General features: G+C 59.6%; 3 protein-coding genes across 3 annotated transcripts; all 3 read left to right on the top strand.

The window, feature by feature from the left end:
* Nucleotides 1–474: 474 nt before the first annotated feature.
* On the top strand, nucleotides 475–2892 carry GUITHDRAFT_122689 (hypothetical protein; the record flags this gene model as incomplete). The annotated part of the gene is made up of 2 exons (XM_005818031.1): nucleotides 475–533; nucleotides 588–2892. 2 exons carry the CDS (start codon nucleotides 475–477, stop codon nucleotides 2890–2892), a joined length of 2364 nt encoding a protein of 787 aa, XP_005818088.1.
* A 1086-nt stretch (nucleotides 2893–3978) lies between these two features.
* On the top strand, nucleotides 3979–6403 carry GUITHDRAFT_122688 (hypothetical protein; the record flags this gene model as incomplete). Its single annotated transcript, XM_005818030.1, has 5 exons — nucleotides 3979–4037; nucleotides 4092–4284; nucleotides 4330–4805; nucleotides 4927–5046; nucleotides 5212–6403. 5 exons carry the CDS (start codon nucleotides 3979–3981, stop codon nucleotides 6401–6403), a joined length of 2040 nt encoding a protein of 679 aa, XP_005818087.1.
* A 1431-nt stretch (nucleotides 6404–7834) lies between these two features.
* Nucleotides 7835–10252, top strand: GUITHDRAFT_122687 (hypothetical protein; the record flags this gene model as incomplete). The annotated part of the gene is made up of 2 exons (XM_005818029.1): nucleotides 7835–7893; nucleotides 7948–10252. 2 exons carry the CDS (start codon nucleotides 7835–7837, stop codon nucleotides 10250–10252), a joined length of 2364 nt encoding a protein of 787 aa, XP_005818086.1.
* Between the last annotated feature and the right edge of the window lie 321 nt (nucleotides 10253–10573).

The raw sequence follows: 10573 nt of genomic DNA, 5'->3' as shown, positions 1-10573 counted from the left end.
AATTCTTTAAATGAAAAGCTCCGTCGGAACTAGTTTCTTGGATCTTCCTGGTACTACCCCCTACCCCCTACTTGTCCCCAGGATCGCTGCTTAGTTCTCCTTATTCTCTTGCCTATACTGGTTGATCTATCTCCTTGCGCTGAGTGCAAAAACACCCTACCTCCTTACCTTGCCTCAATCAACTACCTACCTCCCGTCTCTTCATACCCCCCACCCCTACATATCTCTCTCCCCACCCCTCTAGACCCACCATTTCTTACCTACAGATTCCCTCCTTCCTTGGTATATCCCCCAACCTGCTTCCCGCTCCAAGCAAACCCCCTGCTCGAGCTCCCTCCCTCTACATCTCCCTCCCTTCCCTATCTTCGGCTCTTCTTCAATCAAGATCTTCATAGCTCTCCTACTTGCATTTGCGATCAGAAAGACTCTTCCTCCTCCATGTCTGCTCCGAGCAGCTCCGAAACTCTGGCTGTGATGCCAATGAAACGGAAGTACGAGTTCCTGCAGGAGGTCTGCAGCGAGGATGCTGCGAGGTACCTGATCCTTGCATGTGCTGGTATGAGAAGCTCACTGACGCGCGCTCGCAGCATATGGGATCAGACGTGCGGAGACTCTGGTAAGATGACAGACCTCCTCAGCCAGCGCTTTGTGGACTGCAACACATGCTCCTCTCAGCAGCATATCGACGACGACGACGAGGACGAGGAGGAGGAGTCAGGCCGCGAGTACTTCTGCGTGATCTGCCAGGAGACAGACTTTGACATGAGCAACAAGGTGAGCTTGACCTGCCGTCACATGTTCCATGCCTCTTGCTTCAAGAGGCTGCTTGAGCACGTCCTCCATGACGAGCAAGAGTCCCTGGTGCCCCCTACCTGCCCTCATGCCGGATGCAGCACCATAGTCGGCTACAACATCCAAGCTCTGCTCCTCATCTACGCTGACGATGAGCAAGCGCAGCGTCTGCTCAAGGCTCACGATAGCAAGAAGAGCAAGTACGACGCTTGGAAGTTGGGTCACCTGCCCTGCTTGTCCCCTTGCTGCCAGGCCGTCTCGAGGCTGGTGTTGATTGGACATGCGGCGAGCGAGGCTACGGTCAAGTGCGACAGCTGCATGGCCACCTACTGCGCTGCTTGCTCGATGGCGTCCGGAAGCTTGGTTCCCTCCCACATTCTCGTCGACTGCGAGCAGCGAGTCCTGACTGAGGAGGGGTTGCGAGCTCTCGATCAGGTGTACGATGCGACGGGTGATGAGCTGAGACGAATGAGACTGCGCGACCCTCCCGCAGCGCTCAGACGGTACCCTCGTCCGCCGCCCGCCGCCCGCGACCCTCGCCCGCCCACAGTTGACGGCAGTCAAACGCATGTGGCGGCAGCAGACACGAGGACGCAGGAGGTCGAGGCGCAAGGGACCGAGCAGGCAGACAGAGACACTGAAGCCCAGCAAGACCCCCGGCTGCGAGCACGACTACTTTGGATGGATCTGTACAGGGGGGAAGACCGACTGGAGGACGAGGAACGCCTTGAGCTCCATGAACACGTGCGCTGGAGGATGAGGAGATTTGAGGAGGAAGGCGACTACGTGGACGAGGAGCTGCAGCAGACTATGCAAGGCATGCGAGACCGGCTCAGCAACATCAAGAGGAGGGAGGAGCTAGAGATCTCCGCCATTTCCCGGCAGCTCCATGCTCGTCCTGCCGACAAGGTCGCCGTCGAACTGCTCGATGCGCGTCTGCGGATCGTCGAGCAGAAGCGTGAGCTGTTCGACAGCACGCGACAGACGCTCGAGGGCATGATCCGCAACCCGGCGGTAGAGGACCCGCAGCACCATGCTCCGCCGGAGGCGACGACGTCGCTGAGCCTTCAAGACATCCACAGCATGTGCGATAAAGCTTTTCTCACCTCCCTGAAGGCGAGGATTAGCAGGATCGCCAGCGGCGAAGAGCGCGAGGAGGCCCGAGCAGAGGCTCCCAGTGACCAGGAGGAGATCGCAAGGACCTCCAAGCCCTGTACCAAGTGCGGGTATCGCATCGTCAAGACGGGAGGATGCGACCACATGACGTGCAGGAAGTGCCGGCACGAGTTCTGCTGGAGGTGCCTCAAACCAACGATCGACCACTTCCACAGCAGCTGTCAGGGGAAGCCAGACCTGCTGTCGTTCTCTGAGGAGCTACAGCCTGCCATCAAGGACGTCATCGACAAGTACCGCGGAGTCGAGTCGCCTATCGAGAGCAGCCTAGTCGAGTACGCGCACAGGCACTTGGCTCCCGGCCAGCCTGTCGACGAGGACAGGAAGAGAGCGGACTCGCAGCGGATCTCCGCAATGCTGGAGCGGCGCGAGCCCTTCATGCTCAGATACTTCGACCCCCGCGAGGTCAGACGCAGAGCGGAGATGAGGAGACTGCAGGATATGCAGCGGGAGGTTGAGCAAGAGAGGATCGCCTGCTCCTTTGTGCTCCGTCAAGTCCGCGACAGCAGTCGCAGCCCCATCAGCAAGGACGCAGCCCTCCGAGTCTGCTCGGACCCCTCCAAGCAGTACCTCAAGTACCGGGCCGCCAAGCGCAGCCTCTTGGACGCGCAGGAGAAGATGAGGAGGGAGACACGTGAAGCCCCGGCTGACTACGTCGAGCGTCAGCGCCGCATGATCGACTGTCAGTGCCACGTCATCGACGTGGATCTTGCTCGCCTGGAGATGCAGAAGCAAGCTTGCGTCCTCATGGGCATGGACGTGCCTCCCTGGCTCCTGTCATGCTCCGAGCGGCTCTCAGATGCCAAGGAGCAGCAGGCGCAAGACATCAGCCAGGCTGTCTGCACCAGGACCTTTCTGGACGCTCATCGAGACTACATGCTCTCGAGGATGAGCCAACGAGTAGAGCCGAGAGTCCTAGAATGGTGACCGTCGGACCGAGCGACAAGGCAGCGAGACTAGGAGAGCAGCAGAGCTCTGCAGGACTTTGAGGACGAGCGGTCAGGGACAGTAGTACCCCGAGCCTGCAAGGTTGGAAGTCATCTTTGAGCTCTTAACGTGACTGCGCTACTCAATACATAGAGAAACAAGTTGAATGAGGCCTGAGAGGAGGGGCCGCTGACTCTATTCAGCCATCATGGCAGCAGCGAACTGACACAGTCTGAGCCATCTGAGCCTGAAGAGAAACTAACAAGGATCCCCCTAGTGACGGCGAGTGAAGCGGGAAGACTCAGAGGCTCAAGCAGAGACTCATGATTCGGAGCCACGGTTGAGGCGGCGGGAGGCGCGCGGTCCGGGGATCGGACTTTGGCAGCGGCCGGTGCCGGGCCGGTGACCGTTGAACGCCACCGGGTACTCCCTCCTAGGCTCCAGCCGTCGCCGTTCCTTAAGTTACTCAAAGTTAAGTTGAACTTGAATCAGTACGATACTGTCACACTGGCCAAATGGCGACAATAGACAAGACAGCGAGAACCAAAAAGTATCCTGCAGGCTGCTGTCCCCCAAACTTAACTGATACCTTCACTTAATTGTGCGCAGAACCATTCTCCCGCGCAATGCCGCCAGCGATGTCCGGTGATCGCTGTGCCAGGCGGGCCGACGAGTCAGAGCGGGCGCCGGCGCCGGCCCGGGCCCGAGACCTTCGGAACTTGACTGACCATCCGTACGGAACGGTCGCGGCGGTCCGGGGAAGTTCGGGCCCGGGCCGTCCCGGACTCAGGGCCCGGATTCATGTTGCGGGCGCCCTCGGACACTCAAGTGACTATCAGCCTCAGTAAAATTGAGTAAAGGATCCGAGACAGTGGTGGGTTTAGTTAGGGTTTAAGTTCAGTCCCACAAACAACTTGACCACAAGAGCAAGTTCCACTTGGATCTTCCTGGTACTACCCCCTACCCCCTGCTTGTCCCCAGGATCGCTGCTTCGTTCTCCTTATTCTCTTGCCTATATGTACTGGTTGATCTATCATCTTTTCCCCCTCCATGTCTGCTCCGAGCAGCTCCGAAACTCTGGCTGTGATGCCAATGAAACGGAAGTACGAGTTCCTGCAGGAGGTCTGCAGCGAGGATGCTGCGAGGTACCTGATCCTTGCATGTGCTGGTATGAGAAGCTCACTGACGCGCGCTCGCAGCATATGGGATCAGACGTGCGGAGACTCTGGTAAGATGACAGACCTCCTCAGCCAGCGCTTTGTGGACTGCAACACATGCTCCTCCCAGCAGCATATCGACGACGACGACGAGGACGACGACGACGACGAGGAGTCAGGCCGCGAGTACTTCTGCGTGATCTGCCAGGAGACAGACTTTGACATGAGCAACAAGGTGAGCTTGACCTGCCGTCACATGTTCCATGCCTCTTGCTTCAAGAGGCTGCTTGAGCACGTCCTCCATGACGAGCAAGAGTCCCTGGTGCCCCCTACCTGCCCTCATCCCGGATGCAGCACCATAGTCGGCTACAACATCCAAGCTCTGCTCCTCATCTACGCTGACGATGAGCAAGCGCAGCGTCTGCTCAAGGCTTACGATAGCAAGAAGAGCAAGTACGACGCTTGGAAGTTGGGTCACCTGCCCTGCTTGTCCCCTTGCTGCCAGGCCGTCTCGAGGCTGGTGTTGATTGGACATGCGGCGAGCGAGGCTACGGTCAAGTGCGACAGCTGCATGGCCACCTACTGCGCTGCTTGCTCGATGGCGTCCGGAAGCTTGGTTCCCTCCCACATTCTCGTCGACTGCGAGCAGCGAGTCCTGACTGAGGAGGGGTTGCGAGCTCTCGATCAGGTGTACGATGCGACGGGTGATGAGCTGAGACGAATGAGACTGCGCGACCCTCCCGCAGCGCTCAGACGGTACCCTCGCCCGCCGCCCGCCGCCCGCGACCCTCGCCCGCCCACAGTTGACGGCAGTCAAACGCATGTGGCGGCAGCAGACACGAGGACGCAGGAGGTCGAGGCGCAAGGGACCGAGCAGGCAGACAGAGGCGCTGAAGCCCAGCAAGACCCCCGGCTGCGAGCACGACTACTTTGGATGGATCTGTACAGGGGGGAAGACCGACTGGAGGGCGAGGAACGCCTTGAGCTCCATGAACACGTGCGCTGGAGGATGAGGAGATTTGAGGAGGAAGGCGACTACGTGGACGAGGAGCTGCAGCAGACTATGCAAGGCATGCGAGACCGGCTCAGCAACATCAAGAGGAGGGAGGAGCTAGAGATCTCCGCCATTTCCCGGCAGCTCCATGCTCGTCCTGCCGACAAGGTCGCCGTCGAACTGCTCGATGCGCGTCTGCGGATCGTCGAGCAGAAGCGTGGGGCTGTTCGAGAGCACGCGACAGACGCTCGAGGGCATGATCCGCAACCCCGCTGTTCCTGACGTGCCAGGTCGTGCTCCGCCGGAGGCGACGACGTCGCTGAGCCTTCAAGACATCCACAGCATGTGCGATAAAGCTTTTCTCACCTCCCTGAAGGCGAGGATCAGCAGGATCGCCAGCGGCAAAGAGCGCGAGGAGGCCCGAGCAGAGGCTCGCAGTGACCAGGAGGAGATCGCAAGGACCTCCAAGCCCTGCACCAAGTGCGGGTACCGCATCGTCAAGATGGGAGGATGCGACCACATGACGTGCAGGAAGTGCCGGCACGAGTTCTGCTGGAGGTGCCTCAAACCAACGATCGACCACTTCCACAGCAGCTGTCAGGGGAAGCCAGACCTGCTTTCGTTCTCAGAGGAGCTACAGCCTGCCATCAAGGACGTCATCGACAAGTACCGCGGAGTCGAGTCGCCTATCGAGAGCAGCCTAGTCGAGTACGCGCACAGGCACTTGGCTCCCGGCCAGCCTGTCGACGAGGACAGGAAGAGAGCGGACTCGCAGCGGATCTCCGCAATGCTGGAGCGGCGCGAGCCCTTCATGCTCAGATACTTCGACCCCCGCGAGGTCAGACGCAGAGCGGAGATGAGGAGACTGCAGGATATGCAGCGGGAGGTTGAGCAAGAGAGGATTGCCTGCTCCTTTGTGCTCCGTCAAGTCCGTGACAGCAGTCGCAGCCCCATCAGCAAGGACGCAGCCCTCCGAGTCTGCTCGGACCCCTCCAAGCAGTACCTCAAGTACCGGGCCGCCAAGCGCAGCCTCTTGGACGCGCAGGAGAAGATGAGGAGGGAGACACGTGAAGCCCCGGCTGACTACGTCGAGCGTCAGCGCCGCATGATCGACTGTCAGTGCCACGTCATCGACGTGGATCTTGCTCGCCTGGAGATGCAGAAGCAAGCTTGCGTCCTCATGGGCATGGACGTGCCTCCCTGGCTCCTGTCATGCTCCGAGCGGCTCTCAGATGCCAAGGAGCAGCAGGCGCAAGACATCAGCCAGGCTGTCTGCACCAGGACCTTTCTGGACGCTCATCGAGACTACATGCTCTCGAGGATGAGCCAACGAGTAGAGCCGAGAGTCCTAGAATGGTGACCGTCGGACCGAGCGACAAGGCAGCGAGACTAGGAGAGCAGCAGAGCTCTGCAGGACTTTGAGGACGAGCGGTCAGGGACAGTAGTACCCCGAGCCTGCAAGGTTGGAAGTCATCTTTGAGCTCTTAACGTGACTGCGCTACTCAATACATAGAGAAACAAGTTGAATGAGGCCTGAGAGGAGGGGCCGCTGACTCTATTCAGCCATCATGGCAGCAGCGAACTGACACAGTCTGAGCCATCTGAGCCTGAAGAGAAACTAACAAGGATCCCCCCAGTAACGGCGAGTGAAGCGGGAAGACTCAGAGGCTCAAGCAGAGACTCATGATTGTCGGAGCCACGGTTGAGGCGGCGGGAGGCGGGCGCGCGGTCCGGGGATCGGACTTTGGCACCGTACTGTACTACGGTACCCAGTGACGGTACGGTAGCCAGTGCGGCGGAGTCCCGGGGGCGGCCTGCCCGCCGCGGCCCGGGGAGTTGCCCAGCCGGGCCGGTGACCGGCGTCACAGTCACTACGCCGCCGGGCCCCGGCGGCGTACAATAGTCCCTCCTAGGCTCCAGCGGTCGCCGTTTCTTAAGTTACTATACTCGAAGTTAAGTTAATCATCAGTACGATGATGTTGATTATGCGAAGAACCATTCCGAGGCTCCCGCGCAATGCCAGCGATGTCCAGTGATCGCTGTGCCAGGCGAGCCGACGAGTCAGAGCGGGCGGCGGCCCGGCCCGGGAACTTGAACCGTCAAGGTCCGTACGGCGTCCGGTCACCGTCCGACTTCGCGGCCGGCCGGGTTCCGGGCCGAGGGGATCTTCGGAACTTAGTTCGGCGCCGGGGCCCGGGCCGTCCCGGACTCAGGGCCCGGATTCATGTTGCGGGCGCCCTCGGACACTCAAGTGACTATCAGCCTTAAACTTGAGTAAAGGATCCGAGACGGTGGTGGGTTTAGTTAGGGTTCAAGTTCAGTCCCACAAACAACTTGACCACAAGAGCAAGTTCCACTTGGATCTTCCTGGTACTACCCCCTACCCCCTACTTGTCCCCAGGAACGCTCCTTCGTTCTCCTTATTCTCTTGCCTATATATACCTGTGGAAACATCACCTTGCGCTGACTGCAAAAATACCCTACCTCCTTACCTTGCCTCAATCAACTACCTACCTCCCGTCTCTTCATACCCCCCACCCCTACATATCTCTCTCCCCACCCCTCTAGACCCACCATTTCTTACCTACAGTTTCCCTTGGTATATCTCCCAACCTGCTTCCCGCTCCAAGCAAACCCCCTGCTCGAGCTCCCTCCCTCTACATCTCCCTCCCTTCCCTATCTTCGGCTCTTCTTCAATCAAGATCTTCATAGCTCTCCTACTTGCATTTGCGATCAGAAAGCCTCTTCCTCCTCCATGTCTGCTCCGAGCAGCTCCGAAACTCTGGCTGTGATGCCAATGAAACGGAAGTACGAGTTCCTGCAGGAGGTCTGCAGCGAGGATGCTGCGAGGTACCTGATCCTTGCATGTGCTGGTATGAGAAGCTCACTGACGCGCGCTCGCAGCATATGGGATCAGACGTGCGGAGACTCTGGTAAGATGACAGACCTCCTCAGCCAGCGCTTTGTGGACTGCAACACATGCTCCTCTCAGCAGCATATCGACGACGACGACGAGGACGAGGAGGAGGAGTCAGGCCGCGAGTACTTCTGCGTGATCTGCCAGGAGACAGACTTTGACATGAGCAACAAGGTGAGCTTGACCTGCCGTCACATGTTCCATGCCTCTTGCTTCAAGAGGCTGCTGGAGCACGTCCTCCATGACGAGCAAGAGTCCCTGGTGCCCCCTACCTGCCCTCATCCCGGATGCAGCACCATAGTCGGCTACAACATCCAAGCTCTGCTCCTCATCTACGCTGACGATGAGCAAGCGCAGCGTCTGCTCAAGGCTTACCATAGCAAGAAGAGCAAGTACGACGCTTGGAAGTTGGGTCACCTGCCCTGCTTGTCCCCTTGCTGCCAGGCCGTCTCGAGGCTGGTGTTGATTGGACATGCGGCGAGCGAGGCTACGGTCAAGTGCGACAGCTGCATGGCCACCTACTGCGCTGCTTGCTCGATGGCGTCCGGAAGCTTGGTTCCCTCCCACATTCTCGTCGACTGCGAGCAGCGAGTCCTGACTGAGGAGGGGTTGCGAGCTCTCGATCAGGTGTACGATGCGACGGGTGATGAGCTGAGACGAATGAGACTGCGCGACCCTCCCGCAGCGCTCAGACGGTACCCTCGCCCGCCGCCCGCCGCCCGCGACCCTCGCCCGCCCACAGTTGACGGCAGTCAAACGCATGTGGCGGCAGCAGACTCGAGGACGCAGGAGGTCGAGGCGCAAGGGACCGAGCAGGAAGACAGAGGCGCTGAAGCCCAGCAAGACCCCCGGCTGCGAGCACGACTACTTTGGATGGATCTGTACAGGGGGGAAGACCGACTGGAGGGCGAGGAACGCCTTGAGCTCCATGAACACGTGCGCTGGAGGATGAGGAGATTTGAGGAGGAAGGCGACTACGTGGACGAGGAGCTGCAGCAGACTATGCAAGGCATGCGAGACCGGCTCAGCAGCATCAAGAGGAGGGAGGAGCTAGAGATCTCCGCCATTTCCCGGCAGCTCCATGCTCGTCCTGCCGACAAGGTCGCCGTCGAACTGCTCGATGCGCGTCTGCGGATCGTCGAGCAGAAGCGTGAGCTGTTCGAGAGCACGCGACAGACGCTCGAGGGCATGATCCGCAACCCGGCGGTAGAGGACCCGCAGCACCATGCTCCGCCGGAGGCGACGACGTCGCTGAGCCTTCAAGACATCCACAGCATGTGCGATAAAGCTTTTCTCACCTCCCTGAAGGCGAGGATCAGCAGGATCGCCAGCGGCAAAGAGCGCGAGGAGGCCCGAGCAGAGGCTCGCAGTGACCAGGAGGAGATCGCAAGGACCTCCAAGCCCTGCACCAAGTGCGGGTACCGCATCGTCAAGATGGGAGGATGCGACCACATGACGTGCAGGAAGTGCCGGCACGAGTTCTGCTGGAGGTGCCTCAAACCAACGATCGACCACTTCCACAGCAGCTGTCAGGGGAAGCCAGACCTGCTGTCGTTCTCAGAGGAGCTACAGCCTGCCATCAAGGACGTCATCGACAAGTACCGCGGAGTCGAGTCGCCTATCGAGAGCAGCCTAGTCGAGTACGCGCACAGGCACTTGGCTCCCGGCCAGCCTGTCGACGAGGACAGGAAGAGAGCGGACTCGCAGCGGATCTCCGCAATGCTGGAGCGGCGCGAGCCCTTCATGCTCAGATACTTCGACCCCCGCGAGGTCAGACGCAGAGCGGAGATGAGGAGACTGCAGGATATGCAGCGGGAGGTTGAGCAAGAGAGGATTGCCTGCTCCTTTGTGCTCCGTCAAGTCCGCGACAGCAGTCGCAGCCCCATCAGCAAGGACGCAGCCCTCCGAGTCTGCTCGGACCCCTCCAAGCAGTACCTCAAGTACCGGGCCGCCAAGCGCAGCCTCTTGGACGCGCAGGAGAAGATGAGGAGGGAGACACGTGAAGCCCCGGTTGACTACGTCGAGCGTCAGCGCCGCATGATCGACTGTCAGTGCCACGTCATCGACGTGGATCTTGCTCGCCTGGAGATGCAGAAGCAAGCTTGCGTCCTCATGGGCATGGACGTGCCTCCCTGGCTCCTGTCATGCTCCGAGCGGCTCTCAGATGCCAAGGAGCAGCAGGCGCAAGACATCAGCCAGGCTGTCTGCACCAGGACCTTTCTGGACGCTCATCGAGACTACATGCTCTCGAGGATGAGCCAACGTGTAGAGCCGAGAGTCCTAGAATGGTGACCGTCGGACCGAGCGACAAGGCAGCGAGACTAGGAGAGCAGCAGAGCTCTGCAGGACTTTGAGGACGAGCGGTCAGGGACAGTAGTGCCCCGAGCCTGCAAGGTTGGAAGTCATCTTTTGAGCTCTTAACGTGACTGCGCTACTCAATACATAGAGAAACAAGTTGAATGAGGCCTGAGGGGAGGGGCCGCTGACTCTATTCAGCCATCATGGCAGCAGCGAACTGAAAGAGTTTGAGCCGTCTGAGCCTGAAGAGAAACTAACAAGGATCCCCCCAGTAACGGCGACGAATTGTCCCCCGCCCGGTCCCAGCCAAGACTC

Source organism: Guillardia theta, assembly GCF_000315625.1.
Source record: "Guillardia theta CCMP2712 unplaced genomic scaffold GUITHscaffold_404, whole genome shotgun sequence".
Taxonomy (NCBI): Eukaryota; class Cryptophyceae; order Pyrenomonadales; family Geminigeraceae; genus Guillardia; species Guillardia theta.
Note: the sequence above shows the minus strand (reverse complement) of the source record. Positions and strands in the feature narration are given on the sequence as shown.